Source organism: Marmota monax, unplaced genomic scaffold (genome assembly GCF_021218885.2).
Source record: "Marmota monax isolate L192 unplaced genomic scaffold, Marmota_monax_Labrador192_F-V1.1 WCK01_AAM20220418_F8-fsc00157, whole genome shotgun sequence".
NCBI classification, from domain to species: domain Eukaryota; kingdom Metazoa; phylum Chordata; class Mammalia; order Rodentia; family Sciuridae; genus Marmota; species Marmota monax.
Window position 1 is genome coordinate 1,357,581 of NW_026694573.1, and position 21,568 is coordinate 1,379,148.

At 43.4% G+C, this 21,568-nt stretch overlaps 1 protein-coding gene and 1 pseudogene across 6 annotated transcripts in view; one reads left to right on the forward strand and one right to left on the reverse strand.

Moving 5' to 3' along the window:
* The window catches only part of Klhl22 (kelch like family member 22), a 38,998-nt gene that overhangs the window by 7,926 nt on the left and 9,504 nt on the right, over window positions 1–21,568 (reverse strand). For all 6 annotated transcript variants that reach the window (XM_046421232.2, XM_046421233.2, XM_046421229.1 and 3 more), the window contains 3 exons: window positions 15,833–15,998; window positions 10,443–11,161; window positions 1,938–2,130 (listed from right to left, as the gene is read on the reverse strand). In XM_046421232.2, the coding sequence (XP_046277188.1) occupies window positions 1,938–2,130; window positions 10,443–11,161; window positions 15,833–15,998 (1,078 nt within the window). The remainder of the gene's footprint in view (window positions 1–1,937; window positions 2,131–10,442; window positions 11,162–15,832; window positions 15,999–21,568) is intronic.
* Window positions 7,380–7,815, forward strand: LOC124076985 (large ribosomal subunit protein eL32-like; annotated as a pseudogene).

Below are 21,568 nucleotides of genomic sequence, written 5' to 3' on the forward strand. Positions count from 1 at the left end.
CCCATGAAAACAGATGCCTGTTTTCCTTTAGGCCTCAGATGGCCCCAAACAATCCATCTTCATTGTCCTGCAAGAGTCCTGCCCGCATCAAGAAATGTTCAGTTTAATTCTGTCTTCATTTCCTTCATCCCACTTTTTGGCTTAACTACATTACTGGCTGGGTAGTTAATAATGGTCTCTCTTGCAAGGCTATACATCCCTTAGGAGATAAAGTTTGTTATTTCTTACAACCATTGGATCCCCAGCATTTGGTATATGGTAGGTGGTTAGTAGTTGCAGAAGGGATGATGAGCACAGCATGAAGGTGAACTGGTCTCCAGGAAGTAGCTAGCTAAAGGCCAAGGTAGCCCCTCTGTGGCCAACTGGAGAACTGCAGCTCCCTCCCCCACCGAATCCCACTGCTCCAAAACTGCCCAAGCCCCTCCCCCACTGGCCTTCCAAGACTCTGGGAATGGAATCTGGAAGCCTTCCTCATCCATCAGGTTTCAAGGACATCTTCTCTTTTTTTTGGTACTGGAGATTGAACCAAGGGGTTCTTAACCATGGAGCCACAACCCCAGCCCTTGTTTATATTTTACTTAGAGACAGGGTCTAAGTTGTTTAGGGCCTTGGTAAATTGCTGAGGCTGGCTTTGAACTTGCGATCCTCCTACCTCAGGCTCCCAAGCAGCTGGGTTTATAGGCATCTGACACCAGGGTGGTACCTCGTGACTCCTTGATCTTTTCCATGCAAAATATGCTCCTCTCTCCAGGGTTAGGTAAGGGAGGGTCCCTCCAAAAGACTTTCTTTCCCCAAAGAAGCTAAGGAGTAGGGAGAAGACCACAATGGGAAGAGCACAGCTGCCTGTGAGGAAGGATGATAGGAATCCACATGGGTTGTGCTAGTGACTCTGATACAGTCACAGAGGATCTGGACCCATCAGTGAAACCCTACTGAGGTCAAAGTCTCAGTCTCAAGGGGGCTTGGTAGTGGGAGAGAAAAATGTTGGGTGGTGGAAAGAGGCTTCCAAAGGTCATAACTCCTGCCAAGGTCCCCAAGTCAGTGCTGACCAAACCTGGGGCAGAGACTATGTGAGCCTACTGTGGTGCTCCAGTGTCCCAAGAGGTGTACCCAGCCAGTGGCAGGTGCTGGGTAAACAACAATGCTGGCACTAGCAGGACATATACCTTGTTCTCCAAGGCTGCAACCTGGGAAGCAGGGAACAGCAAAGCCTCTTCCTTCCTCTGGAATCCTATAGCTGGTTTTTGGGCCAGGGGATAAAGCAGTAGGATAAAAGAGAGATAGGTACCTCTGCATAATGAACATAATTTTAAACATCCTCAAATTGAAATAAATCCAGGTATTATTGTATAGAATGCACATTATTATTATTTTAAATCAAAGAATGAAACCTCAAAGGCTTTTTTTCTGGGGCAGGGGTGGGGTGGTGGTGGCTTCTGGAAAGCCCTGTCCTGTCTTCCAGGGAACCTGTGGTGAAGAAGTCTGAACACAAGCCTGTGAACCAGGCTGCTGAGAGCCCTCCTCTCTCTCAGGGTTCTTCTTGTTTGACATTTTTAGAAACATTCCAGCTCATTTCAGGTGGGCTTGGCAACAGATAAGGGTGAGGTTTCTATCTATATTAAACTACAGAGTAAAAGCAGTTTACTGGGCCAGTAGTGTGGTAAGGTCTCAGCATCTGAAAATTTGGAGGGGGAACTGGTCTGATGAATAGTATCTGAACTCTCTCACTGTGCCCTCTCTCCAGGTGGCTTGGCTGAACCTCAGGGGTCCTCATCAATCAACTCAGTGAAGGATCTTGGAGTCACTGTGGGCTGTGCTCACTGGTTCTGGTTCCCTGACCTGGTACTAGCACTGACTGGCCTTGACACCTGGGCCTCTCACTCTACATCCTGGGGAAGAGAACTGGACAGAATGCCTTTCTTGGAGGGCTTCCTTACCTCCCTCTTGAGTGGGGCTACATATGTCCAAGAGTTGGTAGCAGGGTCATAGCGCTCCACAGCATTCAAGTCATTGTGGTAGTCTCGGCCTGCCACAGCATAGATGTACCTTCCCACAACACACACACACAGGTCTGCATGCTCCTGCTGCAAGGACTGGATCTGGAACCAGCGGTTGTGTCGTGGGTCATACCTTTGAGGGGACATGAGAAAAATATATCACTGATCAGTGGTGCCCTTAGGGCCTACACTTCCTATTCCCGCCTCTTCCCCTTTGCCACAGGATGTCCTGATGGTCCCTCCACCCTGGCAGCCCCCAGTTGCTAAGAAATGCTGACCCACAGTCATGTAAACAGGTTGCTATACACCTGCACACATGTGCACCCACATACATGGCCTGGAAGGTATGACCAGGAGCCTCTGGCATTCCTGCCTATCACGGTGGTCCCTTCTAGCTGTAACCTCTGGGGTGGTTTCTAGCCCACTCAACCATCCACCCCAGGCCATCCAACAGCTATTCCCACAGCCACCTCCATCTCACCTGTCCCCATTTAGTAAGGCTCCCAGTTACAGCCTCTCAACTAGATGCTCAAGTATACCCTGCACACAGTCTCCATCATACCCTCAGCCTTGCAATATCTAGCATGTGCCAGGCTCCTGTCTGCCACTTTTCATGCATCTGAAATATTTATCTTGTTCCCTGAACTCATGGCTTTCCTGACGTCCCCAGCTGGAGATTTCTAGTGGGGGCACTAACTTCTGCCATGAACTATGGTCAATGGGCAAGGTCCTGTGGGTTTCTGGGAACCCACCCAAGAAGACAGACACAGGGCTGGCTGCAAGAAGCCCATAAGGCTGGAGAAGTCTGGTCCTAGGAAGTTTTTTGTCCTGAGAATACCTGGGAGTGTGATCTGCAATGTTAAGCATTCCAAGTTCGAGGTGTATGGAGAAGGCAGGGGGTTCAGTATAAGGAGGAAGGGATGCTAACCTCCTGCTGAGCCTAGCACCATTCCAGCATTGTCACTGTAGTTCCCTCTCCTGATACGGGGTCTAGCTCATGTCCCATTCACAGGTAGTATAGCTGTACCCAAGGCACAGCCCTTCCTTTCTCTTTCCCTACCAACTGTCATAAAAATGTCTAATTCCCAAACAGTAAGCATTGTTCTCCTCCCCTACATGGGATCAATCACTTCCATATTGCCCACCCCCACTATCCTCTCAGGTTTCCTCTCCTCTCCTTTGCTGTGATTCCCCTTCTGCCTGTCTGGGGTTTCTGACTCTTCACTGGGGTAATTTCAGTCACCCAGGACTGCCAACTGTTATCCACTGCTTTCTCTTACACTTTGGACCCATTCTGCAAACACCTCTCAGTCATCTCCACCTGGCTGCTCCCCTGTCCATGCTCCTGTCCACACCACCAAAGTGCCTGCTCACACCTCCAAAGCCAAACGCACAAGCTTAGCACCTGAGGCCACCATCCAAGGCCCTTCATTGTACACAGTCTACCTTTCCAGCACCCGCTGCTCTGGGGTTGCCCCAATTCCTGAAAGTCTCTACCCTTTCTCTCCACAACCAGTCCAGCCACTCTGCTGTGCCTATATGGAACACACAGATAGGTGTAGTGCTGGGTGAGAAAAAGATGAAACCTGAGCCACCAAGGGCCAGGACTTAAGCCCCCCAACTCTATTCCTGACCCATGGCTGGCCCTTTCCCCAGAGGCAACCACAGCATCTATCAGCTGGCACTAGCATCTACCCAGCTCTGTTTCTGAAGCCTCCTTGCCCAAGTACCCAGGGAGTTATGGCCTCTTTCAAATAAGTGTTTTATTTCTCCAGAGGAAGACCAATTCCAAGGAGAACAAGTCTTACTTCAACTGACTTTGAAAATAATAAACTAAGTTTTATTTGGCCTTTATCTTATGCTGGCTAGTGAAGAACTCAGTTTCATTCATTACCAAAACCAAAAGTTAGGGGCCAGGGATGTGGTGCAGTGATAGTGCACTTTGCCTAGCACGTGTAAGGCCTTAAATTCAAAAAACAAAAACCACAAGTTAGATGTACTCTATAGCTACTCTTCCAGGACCTGTCCCCTGGCCAGCTCTTCCCCTCTAAACAGGAATATAGGAAAGAGGTACCTCAGGAGGTGGGGCAACCAGGAGAGAAGAAATACATCTGGGTCGTACCAACCTGTCCCTGTCTAGCTGGGTATACCAATGCTTTTTTTTTTTTTTTTTGGTACTGGAGATTGAACCCAGAGGTGCTTTACCACTGAGCCACATTCCTATTCTCCCCTTGTTCTAATTTGTTTTTAGTTGTTGATGGACTTAAAAAAAAATTATTTATATGTGGTGCTGAGAATTGAACCAAGTGCCTCACACACGCTAGGCAAGCGCTACCACTGAGCCACAGTCCCAGGCCACATTCCCTTCCCTTTTTATTTTTCAGACAGGGTCTCATTAAGTTGCTGAGGCTGTCCTCAAACTTGTGATTCTTCTGACTAAGCCTCCTAAGTCACACCTCCCAAGCACACCACTGTGTCTGGCCTAAGGCATCACTTTTAATCTCTTGGCATTCACTCAGTTTTCATACCTACCCAAAGGAGTGATATCACCTGCCTAGAAAGCTATCATAAGGGATCATAAAGTACAAGTCTTTGTTAACTTGTGAGGAGCGTATAAAGGACTGGACTTCATTTTTTAACTCCTAGATCTCTGAACAGCATTTGGCTTGGGGTAAACATGCACTGTCTGTTGACTAGAAAATGAAAGGGTACTACCATTAAGGAAATCATTCATTCATTCTACAAATACTCACTTGCTACAGCTCCTGGCATGGGGAATTCAGAGAGGCCAGGGCCTGCCTTCTACTGCAAAAGGGGAAATAGGTTAAACAGAGCAAACCAGTGCTCAATATAATGCCAGATCCCTTGGGGCGGGGGAATAAGCTAGGTGGAGAGAGTGAGTTATCAATCAGGGAAGGTGAGGGAGGGTACAGATCTCTTCCAGTGACTAGGAAAGGCTCCCTGAGAAGGCATTGTCTGAGATCTGAATGACAGAGGTACAAGCCAGGGAAAGGTCTGGCTGGGCCTGGCAGTTCAGGCTCATGGAGGACCTGTTAATTGACTAGATAGGGCTGTTCCTGTACATTGTGCTCCCTTAAGCACATGCCTCTCCTGCCCTTATTTTGGAACAGGCCACATCAGCATCTGCTTCTCCCACCAGAGACAAGACCCTCTGGATACCTCTATTTGCTTCCTTCTGCTCTCCTATCTTCTCAGTTTCTTAGACTAAGTTCATTTGGATTTTGTGACTTCAGATTTAAGAAAATGTGTATGTGTACACTCACACACACTCAATCACACTGGCACAATAGGTCAAAAATTTAGACATAACCAAACTTTTGTGGATTTTTTTTTCTTTTTTGTGTCCTGTCTTTTAAGTGCTAAGGATTGAGCCCAGGGTCTCACCCATGTTAGGAAAGGGAATATCACTGAGCTGTATAGCTCCTCTTTATTGGATTAATTTTTCATTTTGTCAGAACAGATCCTCAAATATTTTTCCTAATAAAAAAATCTTTACTATTGCATAAAAAGATGTAGTTTTAGTCACTGCTATGGATTATGTTTGGGTCCTCCCAAATTCTTATGTTTAAGCCCTAATACCTTATGTGATGGTACTTGGAGATAGGGAAGTAATAAGGTCACAACAATAGGGATTCCATGATGCTATTAGTACCCTTATAAAAGGGAGAGGATAGTGCTGGCTCTCTCTACCATGTGAAGACATAGCAAATCAGAGCCCTCACCAGGACCAACCAGCATCATAATCTTGTATTTCCTAGGATCCAATTGTGAGAAATATATGTTTGTGTTTAAGATATTCAGTCTGTGGTATTGGTTATAGCACCCTTTATTGACTAAGTAACTCTAATCCAGATTTTTTGGAATGCAAAACTATTGCAAACTCAGAGGTGAAATCTAGAGCTGGTACAAAAATTTAACAAGGGAGGGTCCTTGTTAAATTTAGTAGGTTGTTTTTCCTCTGTATTTCTATGACTTAAGCATTTCCCTGACTATTAACGTTTTAAAATCTTTCAAAAAAATTCTAAATTTAAATATACTTTAAAATATTAACAGCCATGGCAATGCAAAAGGAGAAAAAAAAAAACCCAAATTATTATTTTAGGTAAAGTCAGGGCACATGACAACATGGGAAACGCTACTACTAAGTGTTAAGTAGTAGGGGTACTGGTACCCAGAAGGAAAAGTATAAGAACAACATGGGCAATTGCTGTGGTTTGGATGACTGTCTGAGGTTCATATATGAAGAGTTGGTCCTCAAGGTGGCAATACTGGGAGTGCTACAGACCTTTAAGATGCCAGGCCTAATGGGAGGTCCTCAGGTCACTAAGAAGACTGTGGGACAGTGGTCTCTTCCTCTTTCTGCATCCTAGTTCGAGGTGTGACTACTTGGTCCAGCATACATGCTCCCACTATTACCATCTGCCCTCACAGAGGCCAAATCAATGGGTACCCACACACACACGACTTGATCTTAGAACTTGAACCTCCAAAACTATGAAATAAATAAACCTTTTCTCTTTATAAATTAGTTGCCTCAGGTATTTCATTATAGTAAGGTGATGCAATCAAATAAATATAGATGCAATCAAAGAAAGAAGAGAAAATGTATCATCATGGAGGCAAATACAATTTGCTTTAAGAAAGGTAAATTTTCACATGCAGTTTATGTATCCATGCTGGGGAATGAACCCAGGGAACTCTACCATTGAGCTATATACCAGCCCTTTTTATTATTTTTAAAATTTTGAGACAGGGTAAAGTTGCCCAGGCTGGCCTCAAACTTGCCATCCTCCTGCCTGAACCACCATGCCCTGTTTGTATTGGAGCTTAAGGCTATAACCTGGCAAGTACTAACTCCTTAGAATGCAAATTCTAACCTACCGCAAAATATTTCTTTTTTATATTCTAAGGCTTGTGAACTATGAAGGGGGAAAATGGAGAAAGAGCCAATCTCTTAGAACATTCAAATTAAGAAAATCAGGGTTGCTCTCTGCTTCCTGTTTGCCATGTCCTAAACCACTTTCCTCCTCCATGCCCTTCTGTCATGATGTTCTGCTTCATCTTGGACCCAATGCAAAGGAGTCAACCATCTATGAACTGAGACTTCTGAAACTGGCCTTGGGTATGCTAGCAAGTGCTCTACCACTGAGCTATACCTCCAGCCCTGTTTTTAAAAATACCTTTATTTTATTTATTTACTTTTATGTGGTGCTGAGGATCAAACCCAGTGCCTCACATGTGCCAGGCAAGCACTCTACCACTGAGCTACAACCCCAGTCTGGTCTGGTTTTTTAAAGAATGCTGTGGGGTCTGTTGCTCCATGCTGTCTACAAAGGTAGCAGCCATCTCCTATTTGGCATCATGGCTCCCCTCAGACCTCTGGTGAAACCCAAAATTGTCAAAAAGAGGACCAAGAAGTTCATCTGGCACCTGGTCAGACCAATATGCCAAAAGTAAGCACAACTGGTAGAAACCCAGAGATACTGACAAAAGGGTACAGAGAAGATTAAGGGCTAGATCCTTATGACAAACATTGGTATGAGAGCAGCAGGAAAACAAAGCATGTGTTGCCCAGAGGCCTCCAGTAGTTCCTGATCCACATTATCAAGGAGCTGGAAGTGCTATTAATGTGCAACAAACCTTCCTGTACTATGACTGCTCACCATGTTTCCTTCAAGAACCTTAAAGTCAGCATGGAACAGCCCAGCAGGCCATCAGATTGACCAATTCCAATACCAGACTGAGTAGGAAAGAAAATGAACAGGTGGCTCATGTGCACATTTTTATGTATGCTTAAATAAACTATAAAAACTGCCAAAAAAGAAAAGAAAACCAACCTTGACTATTCTTGCATGTACACCTTTCCCAATTCGTTTTGAAATTATATTATCTTGTCCTAGAAAAAATCTGTTTATATTTTGTGTTTCATTACATTTAGTATAATAATTTGCAGAGGATTTGGTATAACTCTGTTTATGTAGGTCCTATATGCTCTTAAGTAAAGTAGTATAGGTTACCCATATAAATCTTACACATTTTATAGTTATTCTTAGATATTTTATAATTTCCCTGCTTTGTATGGGATCCTTTTTTGTTATTTTTAAAAATTTTTTCATCTCTATTATTAAAGCTATTGATGTTCTTATATTGATCTTCTAACTAGCTATTTTATTAATGTTTTCATAAATTTTTACTTGATATTCTAGGATTTTTCAGGGTAGTTTTCTCTTTCTAATCCACTTACCCCATATTTCTTTCTTTTGTCTTATTGTTTAGAGCTTCAAATACCATGCTGACTATTAACAACATTATGATAGATATCATATCATCCCTGTCTTATTTCTAATTTCTATTTTAGAGAAATTGTTTCCAGAATAAGATGTTTCCCTATTTTTCTTACTAGATATTCTTTATTAAGTTAAGAAAATATATTTTTCTGACCTGAGAGGAGGTTTTATCACATGTGCCTGTTGAACTTAACAACTGATTGGCATTTGTCAGCTCTACAGTTTTTCTCCATATATATGCACAATATACTTTATAATGTTTAATGATCTTTACATTCCTGTAATTAAAACCATAAATCAGGAAAAATAAAATTAAAAAAAGAAAATTCAGGGCTAAAGTGGTAGAATGTTCAGCATACATGAGGCCCCAGGTTCAATGTCCAGGAATACACACATACACACAAAAGATGCATTTGGTAGTTTGGAGACCACTGGGAGATGAAGGAAGTTTCTCATTTTGTAGAAACGATAGAAAAACAAGTTAGCTGGTAGGCAGGTCAGCATGCCATGGCCCTCCCCATCACCTCAACCCTGTGAGTGCCTACTCTTTTCAAGGCATGTCTCACCAACTCTACCTACCATTGTGATCCAGTTCCCAGTCTGGAGTTTGAGACTGTGGTTATTGATTACAGGGGTTAATATTAGCTTCAGCCAGAGTTGGGCATTGGTTTTATAGCACATGTCCACCAGAAGTGAATCTGGACTATTGTCTTGAGCAAAACTGAGATCAACGGCCCCATTACAGGAGGACAGGGTACAGGGTCAGGCAGACTACCTAGCTGTCACCCCCAGGGAATGGACGCAGAGTTGTCTACAACTTCTATCTACAGAGATTTGCTTTACAGATTTTTGGGTTGCTTTAGGCAAGGAGGCTTGGCCTTGGTCCCACAGCTGCAAAACTGAAGGAAGTTTTGAGGCTTGGCCAGAGGGAAGCCTGAACCTGGGGCAGTCACACCCATTAGGGACAGACAGCATTTGGTTAGAGAGAAAATGAAGGTAGTTATTTCCTTCTTTCTGAACTCTGTCATTCCTCATATTTAATCACAACATATTACTGGCAAGTTTTAGGTCACATTGGTATAACAAAGGTGACCGATTGCTTCCTGGGGCTTTGAAAGCAGAAGTGGATGAGGAATGGCTGTCTCTTTCTTAGGATCACTACGCTTGTATCCAAGTGGCACAGCCAAGCCAGACCCCATCCCCACCCTTACCGCAGAAAACAGAACATGAACATAAAACTGTGTCAGTGCCTAGCTAAGGGCTGCCAAAAGCAGTTAGCACTCTGCAGCACTCTCAGCCAGCAGGGTGGGGTGACTCCACATGCACCAAGGTATGGTAGAGGGTCCCCTGGAAACCCACTGGTAGCTGACATTATGGTATCCTGACCTATTATCTCTTGCTCTGTGCAAAGAAATGGATCTCTGAGATCACAGCCTTCTGACTGATAGAGCTAGAAGCATCCTATAGAACATAGCAACCCACAAAACCTCCTAAGAAAATTGCCTCCTCCCAGGAGGACCTTGTACCTAGCACTCAGATGTATACTGGGACAAAGAGAATTTAGCAGAAGGCTCAATATTGTTTGTTGGCCCTTCCTGATCCTCAGGCTGAGCATATTCTCAGGTGGGCATGGCAGCAGGAAGTCATCCTCTACCATGTGGGACAGTTAAAAGTAAGAGCAGAGAAGACCAGCAAGGAAGCTGAAATAAAAAACAGCAAAGCTTAAGAGAGAGCAAGATGAAAGAAGCAGCTACCCTGTCCAGAATTCTTCAGCTTCTTCCTGCCATGGCTTCCCACTCCTTAGGTTGAGCCAGTCAGGCTCCTCCATGGCAAAGGTGAGATCCAAGGTAAGGAGGTTTCTGAGAAGCAGGGGAGGAGGGGAAAAAGAAAAGAAAGCAATCCTGGTGCCCCTTTTCCTTGTATTGCTATAGTCCACATTCTCTGAATTCACCTGGATTTTATTCTACAAAACAAGTATATCTCTGACAAGCTGCAACCTTCATGTAAAAAGCAAACTGAAGAACTAAGTCTGTGGTGACATGCCCTTCACATGTCTGCTGATCAGGCTTCTTAATACATGACTCCTGCACTTCAGTGTTACCTGAACATAAAGGTACCAACAAGTGGCCTTTCCTACCTCCAGCATCGGGACTCAGCTCGGAATCCTTGGACATTGTTGTCCCCTCCAATCAAATACACGAAGTTGTTGAGAACTGCAATGCCCTGGTTGGACATGCGGGGGGCCAGAGAGGCAGTGAAGTGTTTCCATTCTCCTAGCAGGGGGTTCAGGTACTTGGCCTGGTCACTGAGGACTGTGGATGGTGTGGAGTGAATGCCCCCAAACCCTACAACACACTGGAAGTCTGAACGAAGCTCCGTCTGGGGGCTCTGCAGGCTGGGCTGCAGGCTCTCATTCCGATGATACATAAGGGCACTGGCCACTGTGTCCCTCAGTGGGCTGGGGTCCAGCTTGTCATGTAGCCGCTGAAGGACCTCGGCTTCCATCAGAGGAAACCGCACTGTTTCAAGGAGCTTGGGAGGTTCATGCAGGGAGATCTGGTCAGCCTGCACCTGCTCCAAGGTGTAATGGTAGAGCAGGGCCCCCTCATACACCTCAGTCTCACAGGATACCTCCAGGCGATTGCTGCTGAGGAGGGAGTAGACCTTCTCCAAGGGAAGCTGGCGATACTTGTCAGTCCGCGAGAAGGCTACAAAGTTTTTGAGGATGTAGGTGTCCAGCTGCTCTGTCAGGCGGCTCAAGTCAAAAAGCTCTGCCAGCCGGTAGACATCAAGGATGTTCTCCTCATCCACCCAGGACATGAGGAAATCACAGCAGAAATGGATAATTTCTGGGATCTGCAAAGAGAAGGACACCCACTTAAGCCTGGGTTGGCCAACAACATTGAGGAGTGGGATAGAGTGATGGCAGAAATAAAGCTTACACAGCCCCTCTCAACTGTCCCTAACCTTTCCAGACACACTAGAGATATTTGGGGATTACAACAGACTGACTGGAAAACATACCAAATGGGCCAAATGTGGCATATTCTTAATCCCTAAGCCTCAGTTTCCTTATTTATAAAACAGGAATAGTTAAAAGTTGAGAGGAATATGTTGACAAATGCACAGGAACTAGCTGGCACAGAGGGGATCCTTCATATATGCCAACTATCTTTTTACATCAAAAGTACAGGATCTCCAGAGAAGAATGAAGCAACATAAACTGTCACTGTGTCAGGCATCCCTGATTGGGAAGGTGCCCTGGACTACTCCCTGACCCCACCTAGGGCTTTTTATAAGAGTCTGCCTCTCCAAAGTACAGGGACTGAAAACATATATCCAGTTGTTTTGTCCTGCTAGACTCTCACTATAGGCAGCTCAGTCAAAGCTGCAGGCCCAGAGATCCCACCAGAGCCCATGAGGCCTAGGCCCAGGCCCAATGTCACACACAATCAAAACTTCCAGCAGAGCATCTCCAGATACCTGCCCAGCATTCACCTCAAGACCATGACTTGGCTTTCTTGAAAATCTGGCAAGCCATCCTGAGACTCCTGCCTGAGTCAAGAGACCTATTTGACTCCAGTGAGAGCAGAGTCCCCAAGTGTCTGAATTACCTATTCTCAACTGCATAGAAGCACTGATGGATGGGAAGGAAAACAACTGAGAGAATGGCAATTGGATGAGAAGGAGCCAAGAACTGATCTATAACCTGACCTGCTCTGTGCCAATGCTGTTCAAGGATACCCTGGGCTCTGATAGGCAAAGCATGGCAGAAGACAAGACATAAGGATGTGCTCTAGTGAAAAATACCTGGGATGACAAACCAGGTGCTGATAAATTCTTTAGGAAACGGGATTTTAGAGTTTCTTTAAAAATGGAAATATAGTCAGAAATGGTGGTGCATGCCTATAATCCCAGTGACACAGAAGGCTGAGGCAGGAGGATCATAAATATGAGGCCAGCCTTAGCAATTTAACAAGATCTTCAACAACTTAGCAAGACCCTGTCTCAAAATAAAAAAATAGGTCTGGGGTTGTAACTCAGTGATAGAGTGCTTGCTTTCCTTGCATGTGTTAGACACTGGGTTCAATCCTCAGCACCACATAAAAAATATCAATACCAATAAAATAAAGGTATTGTGTCCACTACAAAGGAAAAAAATATTTTTTAAAAATAAATAAATAGATAAATGAAAAGTAAGTTTACTGGTAAAGACTTCAGCTCTTGGGTTCAATCCCTAGTACCAATAAATAAATAAAAATAAAAATGGGAGTATAGCTAGACTTCTCTATTTGCAGGTTCTACTTGTGAAGAAACCAACTATAGGTTAAAAAAAAAATATTCAAGGGCTGGGGATGTGGCTCAAGCGGTAGCGCGCTCGCCTGGCATGTGTGCGGCCCAGGTTCGATCCTCAGCACCATATACAAACAAAGATGTTGTGTCCACCGAAAACTAAAAAATAAATATTAAAATTCTCTCTCTCTCTCTCTCTCTTAAAAAAAAAAAATTCAAGGCAGGTACAGTGTGCACACCTGTAAATCTAGTGGCTTGGGAAGCTGAGACAGGAGGAATGTGAGTTCAAAGCCAGCCTCAACAACAGCGAGGGGCAAAAAAACTCAGTGAGACCTTGTCTCTAAATAAAATATAACATAGGACTGGGGGTGTGGCTCAGTGGTTGAGAGTGCCCCTGAGTTCAATGCCTGGTACTCCGCTCCCAAAAAATTTGAAAAAACAAATTGCATCTGTACTGAACACATACAGACCTTTTCTTGTTATTATTCCCTAAAGAATACAGCATAACACCTATTTACATACCATTTACATTGGATTAGATATTTCAGTAATCTAAAGATAATTTATGACAGGAGGATGTGCATAGGTTATGTACAAATATCATACCATTTTATAAGGGACTTGAACATCCTTAGAATTTGGTATCTGCAGGGGATCCTAGAACAAATTCCCCAAGGATACAGAGGGAGGACTGTACCTGATCAATAAATTAACTATTGCACATAGTGGAATTTTACTGGTATTTGAAGCTTATTAATAAACATTTAACTCTTTTTTAAAATTCAAAAGAAAGCTCAGGCTTGCTTACCAGGTGATATGCTAAGGGCTAAATAGACACCTGCAAACTGTTAGGGAGGTATGTGCTCCACATGAGATATCCCCATGGTGCTGTGTTAGGTTCTGAAAGTCTTCATTTGACCACTTGTTTTATACCTTAGCAGGCACTTCTGCTTTGCGTCTTTCTTCTAAACTACTACTTCTGTCATAGGCCTGGGTCCTGAAGACCAGGTTTTGAGGAGAATGTGAGAGCCAGCTCTAGATGAGCTTGAGAAGCAATTCCCTGGAAAGAACCCGCTCTCCTACACCTGAACCTCTCTGCTTCCCATCCTATCCTTCCTATGCTGTTTTCAGAGCCCTGTGATAGATGGAATTTCATGGGGGACACAGCCGAGGCACACCCATGCAGAGGCCCACAAAAGGCACAGAGAAGGGAAGCATTTGCATGGGGTGACCCAGAAAGAACAGTTTTGTTGAGCCAAGCATGGTAGTGCATGACTGTAATCCCAGTGGCTCAGGAGGCTGAGACAGGAGGATCAAAAGTTCAAAGCAAGTCTCATCAATGGCAAGGTGCCAAGCAACTCAGTGAGACCCTGTCTCTAAATAAAATACAAAATAGGGCTGGGATGTGGCTCAGTGGTCAAGTGCCCCTTAGTTCAATCCCTGGTACAAAAAAATAAAATAAAATAAATAAATAAGAGTTTTGTTGGAATTCAGACCCAGGTCTCTGGGGACACTATGAAGTCAGATCCTGGACTAGCACAGAGCACAGCATACAGGGGCAAGCTACCAGTAGTCACTTGCTATAGTAACCAATGGACTCCATGCTGTTATGCCAGGTAAAACTACTTTACAGGCTGGGGCTGTAGCTCAGTGGCAGAGTGCTTGCATAGCATGTGTGAGGCACTGGGTTCAATCCTTAGCACCACATAAAAATAAAAACAAATAAAATAAAGGCATTCTGTCCATCTACAACTACAAAAAAAAATTTTAAAAACTTGCTTTATACAACACTGATTTGTAAAAAATACACTAAAAACAAAGTCAGTTGCTGCCCCCAAGATGGCCTCGGGCTCTCAGGAGCAATGGTCAAACCAACAGAGACTGCGGTGTCTGTGCTGAGAGGTGAGAAGGAAAGTAGTGTTAGGGAGGATAATTTGGTATCCATATGCATGAGCAATGCATGGAGGAGGAGAGGGCAGAAACCAGCTAGGAGGAGGATAGAGAGAGACGGAAACCTGAACAAATGTGAAAGAAATGGAAACAGAACAGAGACAGTTACAAGCATGATTAAAGAGGATGGACTTATCCAAACCTGAATAAAGTGAATGAAAAAGATGGAAAGTCTCAAGGAGTCTGAAGTTCTGGGCCCAGGGTGCTGGTACAGTGGTCAAAGGACTCAGATCAAGGAGACTAAGGGGAACTTCAGGAGGGTGCACAACATGGAAAAGGAGACGGACAGGAGGATCTCAGTCACACTGTGGGGAGATTTTCTGAGCCAGCTGAGGAGGAAAGGGCAGTGCTGGGAAGTTGGAGAACCAGATGAATGTTCCCATGCAACCATGACAGGGAGGTAGGAATAAGAGAGATCTCTCAATGAAAGAACACAAGGAAAATCTTCTGCTATAAAGGCCACACTGGCTCAACTCCACCCACCCCTCATGCAAGTACTGTAAGGCAAATCATGCTTCGATCAGCCTAACAAGTATGTATGGAACACCTCATACCCAACCAGAGAGCAAGCAGGGTGTGGGAGGCTACCACAGCCTTGGTGTGCCAGGTAGGGCCTCCAGATACCCACAAGACAGGTTGAGTTTTTCCTAACTGGCCCAAACAAGCTCTAAACTGAGTAAAAAGTCAAGTGTGACAAACTCAGTGTAACATTTCATTTCACTTTCTAGAAAAGTGGGAAGAAGTGACTCAACCTAGACTGAGCTTCTGACTAACACCTGAAGGTCCAGCCCTGTGTAATTGCTCCCACACTACTGAGTCAATGAAATCTTATGAAACTTAAGACACACCACCAAACCTTCAGAAATTTCTATACTTCTATAGGAAACAAGTATCTGAAAACAATTTTAAAGAGATGGGAGTGGCTGAACACAGAAAGCAGGCAGAAAAGGCCTGCACGTGCTGGGCTGGGGACACTGACACCATGGCACAAAGATCCTTACACACACAAGCCTCAGGGTCACCCCACTTGCCTTTCTGCAAGATCTTTTTCCTGGCAGGGAGACCAAGTCAGGGAGAAGGAGCAGCAAAAGAGTAAAGGGCAGAGGCAGAAAACAAGGTTGCCCAGGGGTGCTGGAAGTCACTCTGCTTTAGCTTCTTCACTGCCTGGTGTCCTGACCCTTCTGACCCACATTATACCAATGCCACTACCCAGTGGGCACCATGGGTATCTGGAGAAACCCCAAGGGGATACAGATCTGCTTTGCTTGATGAGGTGAGCCTTACCTGAAGCTGGCAGGCAGCGACCAGTGTCTCCTGAACGTTGCTCAGGCTGAGCTCTAGTTCAGAGGTATATATGAAATGCAGGATTTGGCACATGGCATTGTAGGATACACCATGGATCAGGACCTCTTCCTGTTCCATCTCTTTCAATCCCCCAGCAAACATTCCTCTGCAAAGTTAAGAGAAAAGACCATAATTATAATAGTCAGATACCAGTCCAAGCCACAAAGAACATTTAGAAAGGAGAATCAAGTACCCAACAATAGGGTAACAGAGAGTGGGCTGCCTGGCAGTGTGCATAGTAGAATGCTGACCACTCTATGCTCCGAGTAAGCAGCATGCACATGGAAGTCAACCTATGGAAGGAGCCTGAGAGTCTGGGCAGCCATTCTAGAAATCACTTGTCTCCCTTTCCATGGGCTTTCAGGTGCCCCATATACACTTCATGAAGGCAAGCCCATGCCTACTTGTTTTTTGCTTCATTCACTAGTGCAGTTCTCAGGTCAAAGCAGCATCTACTCCAGAGTATGTTTGGAAAGAATATGCTAATTAGTGGGAAATAAGTAATAAAAATAAGAGTCATTGCATTCAACATATGTTTATTAAGCTCCTACCAAATGCTAATAACAATTTCCAGAGAAGAAGCGATAATCATGAAGTACATTGGAAAGATTCCTATGTACAAGTTTAATGCTAGCAAAGGACAAACAAGAAAAGTTTAAAAAAAAAAAAAAGAAAGAAAAGAAAAAAGTAAAAGAAGCATGGTATTTTGGATTTGGAAATGCTGGGAAGGAACTCAACAGGGCATCTGATCTGGGTGTAACTCACTGGAGCACTGAGATGAAGCAGGGATAGGCTCCTCCAAGGAACTGAGACCTAAGAGTAGGTTGGTAGCAGTACATGCCAGGCAGTGGAGGGCATCCCAGGTAAGGAGACAGGTGTTCAGATTCTGGGGCAAGGAAAAGCTTAGGGCAGCCAAGACAGGGGGAAATAAGTAGGAGGTGAGTCAGGACCAGGCAGGGCGGCAGGCCTGGTTACCTCTAGGGAAGGGTAGACTGTGCACTAAAATCTGAGTTTAATGAGACACTGCTGTGTGGGAATTTTACAGAGTGTGGCATAAACGAACAGTCTGGAAGCCTAAAGCAAAGGGCCTAAAGAAGAGCTGGAGGGGTAAGAAGATCAGTTAGACAGGAGGCTCCTACAGGTGACCTAGGCCCTGGACAGGTTGGTGCGGCTGCAGTCACAGCTGAGAGTTCTGAAGAGCTCTACTGGGGCACAGGAGAGAGAATCTACTGACAGACTGATTTCAGGAAATGCAGGGAGGACTCAGGGACTTTGCCGGGTGACGCTGCTGGGTAGATGGGGACACTCTTACCAATGGGTAAAAATTCAGGAGGAACTAGTTTAGGGAGAATAGTCATTGTCCTGTCATTGACATGGTCAACGTGAGATGCCTGTGAGATAACCAAGTAAGGACATGTGATTAGGTACTGAGAAGTAAAAAGCTGGCAGCCAAGGCTGGAGTGTTTTTGTTGTTATTGTTTGATTTATTTTGTTTTGCTATGCTGGGGATGGAACTCAGGGCCTTGCACATGTTAAGCAAGTGTTCTATTACTGAGTTACAGACCCAGCCCAGGGCTGAAGATTTAAATGTGACAGTCAGCAACTTGAAGATAGTAGAGACCCTATTTCAAAACAAAAATAGATAGATTTTTGTGTTTCAACTGGGTAACATACATGGCTCAAGATTTAAAATCTACTGAAAATCTGCTGGTACCTCATGTCCCAGCTTCCAATTGGTTCCCCTCCCAAGGGTAGCACTCACTATTCCTGAGGCAGTTCATATTCAGCACCTTAGTTTTTACTTAACTAAACATCTTGTAAACTGATCCTTATCTATGTGTATAAGGTTCTACATTTAGATTAGTTAGAATCTTCTTGCTATTTCGCATAATGGATAGTCTCCCGGCCCCACAGCATTCTGCATCTATATATGCCAGGATTAATTACCACAAAAGCAGCTGATGGGACATACAATCACACTTTGCTCTTCTTACATCATTCCCTACAGTGGAGCCAAGTGCCTCCTCTGCACCCACAACCTAGGAAGCTCTAACTCTGCTACAATGAGAGGGAGAAATCTTACAATGAATGAGACAGAAAACTCTCATCATGTGTCTAAGAACCTTTTTTTAAATTTTTTTCTGAATAGAAAAATTTTTTGCCAATTTTCTATTAGTTGAATTTTGTTCCTACCTTTTCATTTTTGTTTTTGTAGTGCTGGGGGTTGAATACAGAATCTCATGCATGCTAGGCAATCCCAGCCCCTATCTTTTGGTTTTATGATGCTTTCTGAATGCATAAATTTGTATTTTGTGGGGAGGTAGTGTTGGGGATTTGACGTAGGGCCTCACACTTGTTAGGCAAGCCCTCTATCATAGCCTTTTAAAATTTTTGTTTTGAAATAGGGTCTCACTGAATTGCCCAGGCTGCATCTAACATGTGATCTTCTCACCTCAGCCTCCCTAGTAGCTGAGATAACAGGAATGTGCCCAGCAGTCTTTGTATTTTGTGGTACTGGGGACTAAACCCATTGGCACTTTGCTACTGAGCTATACCCCAGGCTTTTTTATTTTTGTGACAGGGTCTAAGTTGCCAAGGTCAGCCTCAATCCTGCAATTCTCCTACTTCAGCATTCCAAATTGCTGGGATTATAGGTGTGTCCCATCATACGTGTTTTGTTTTTAATGTAGTCAAATTTATCATTTTCTTTCTTGTGTCTGAGTTTTACGTCAAACTTAGAAGGACTTTTTCCCTCTGGGTTGATTATATTAGAAAACATTTCCCTATATCTTCCTGTAATTTTTTTTAAATTGTTTAATACTTCACACTTAAAACTGTTGATCTGGCTAAGATTTAAGTCAATGGTAGAGTACTTTCCAAGCATGTACAAGGCTCCTGAATTTGAACTCAAGCACTGAAAAAACAAAAACAACTGTTGATCCATGTGGAATTAATTTTGGTATAAGGTGTAAAACAAAGGTCTGACTTAATGCTTTTCTACTTGGTAACACTGATGTCTGTCTACCCCTTCCTGATTTATGATGCCTTTCTATCACCTACAAAGTTCCTGTGTGCTCGTGACATTTCCAAAATTCCTAGACTTTTTCTATAATCTTTCCTCTCTTTACCCACCAGAAGCCATTTCAAATACTTCAGCTTCATAATATGTCCAGGTTAGGGCTGGTCTCCTTTCATTACCTTTGCTTTCAACAATTTCTTAACTGCTGCTTGCTTTTTTTCACTTGACCTTTATAATTAGCTTGTGCACCTCCTCCCAATAAACCCTCTTGGGAAGAAACACATTAAACGTCTAGGTTAACAAAGAGAGAGCTAGCATCTTTGCAATGAACACAGTGGACGTTCTTATGTGTCCAGTCACCCTTGTGGTCTCTTTTAAGGTCTTACAAGTCATCTTCCTACAGACCTGGCACATGCCTGGTAAGTTGATTCCCAAACATTTTACTCCACGTGTAGCCAGCCTCTTGAAGCACTTCCCCATGCACTTTGTAGTGGTCTGCACTTTTCAGAACTGTGCCATTGCATGCACTTCCCTTGTCTGATTCCTCTGCCCAGCACCTCCAAGATCATGATGTCAACACTGATCACTATCCCCTGAGGAGGTACACTGGCACTTAGACTGACAGATTTCATCATCTTAAGAAAGGATCTACTGCATGAACCTTGACTGGACCCTGAATGGAGGGAGGAAGGAGGAAATATAAAACATTTTAAAGACAGTTAGGAAAATCTGAATATGGACTCAAATATCAGATGAAATTATGTAATGATTATAAATTTTCTTAGACTTTATAATAGGTACATCAGAATTCCCCTAAAGAGACACACTGAAGTATTTAGGGATAAAATGTCACAATGTCTGCAATTCCTCTGAAGTGAATCTTACAAAATGTTAGTAAGTGATGAATCTAGACCAAAGGCACAGATGGTCACTGAACTTGTCTTTCTATCATTCTGTAGGATCAACATCTTTCAAGATAAAAATCAGGTAGGAAAAAATCCCAAAATAAAAATTACATACATATCCATTCCCTTTTATATATATTTTTTAACCAAAAATTGATATTTATTTCTTTAGTATATACTTACTACATTTTAATAACTCAGAAATTGTGTCAAAATTGTTGGGTTAGGTATGGTGGTACATGCCTATGCTCAGGAGGCTAAGGCAGGAAGATCGCAAGTTCAAAGCCAGCCTTAGCAAAAGTGAGGCACTAAGCAACTCATTGAGACCCTGTCTCTAAATAAAATACAAAACAGGGTTGGGGATGTAGCTCAGTGATTAAGTACCCCTAAGTTCAATCCCTGGTACAAAAAAAAAGATGGGAGTGCAGTGTGGTGGCACATACCTGTAATCCCAGTGACTCTAGAAGCTGAGGCAGGAGGATCACAAGTTCAAGGATAGCCTAGGCAATTTAGCATGTTCTTGTGTTATAGTTTGGATGTGAAGTGTCCCATCAAAGCTCTTATTAACACAGGAATATTCAGAGGTAAAATTATTATATTATGAGAGCTGTTCACTAATCAGTTCATTCTAGTTTGAAGGGTGGTAACTGTAGTCAGGTGGGGCAGGGCTAGAGGAGTTGGGTCACTGGGGACACTCCCTAGAAGAGTGCATCTTTCCTGTAGCTCTTCCCCTCATTCTCTTTCTGCTTCCTGACCTTATTATGAGCTTTCATCCACTGGGCCCTTTCCTTATGATGTGTTGCCTCACCTTAGGCCCAGAGCAATGGAGTTGGCCATCTATGGACTGAGACCTCTGAAACCGTGGGCCCTAAGTAAACTTTTCCTTCCTGCCAGATATTTTCATCATGGTGACACAAAAGCTGACACCCTTCTTCAAAATTAAAAAGGGCTGGGGACATAGCTCAGGAGTAGAACACTCCTGATTCAAGTACCAATATTAAAAAAAAAAGTTAAAATAAAAATGTTCATACCTCATGCCCAATAGGATGACCCCTATTTAAAAAACAAACAAAGAGAAAATAATGAGTTGGTAATGATATGGAGAAATTGGAAACCTTGTGCACAGCTGGTGGCAATGTAAAATGGTACAACTGCTATAGTGATTCCTCAAAAACTTAGAATTACCATATAATTCAGCTATCTCACTTCTGGGGATACAGCCAAAAGAACTGAAAACAGAGTCTTAAAGAGATATTTATATACCCATGTTAATGATAATATTATTTACAATAGCCAAAAGGGGGAAGCAGCGCCCAAATCCATGAACAGATGAATGGATAAGCAAAATATAGCATTTCCATACCATGGGATTCATTCAGTCTTAAAAAAAGGAAACTTTGTCTTATGCTACAACATGGATAGACCTTGAGGTCATTATGCTAAGCAAAATAAAACAGTCACAAAAGGATAAATACTAAATGATCCCATTTATGAGGTACCTAGAGTAGTCAAATTTGAAGAAAAAGGAAGTAGAATGGTGTTGTCAGGGTTGGTGGAGAGGAGATAAAGAAGAAATAGAGCTTGGTGGGTACAGAGTTTCAGATTTATAACATGAAATCTTCTGATTTTTTTTAACAACAATATAAATATACTTAATACTACTGAGCTGCACAGTTAAAAAAATGGAGATGAAATTTTATGTGATTGTTGGTGCATGTGTGTGTGTGTCTGTGTGCGTGTGTGTGTTTACTA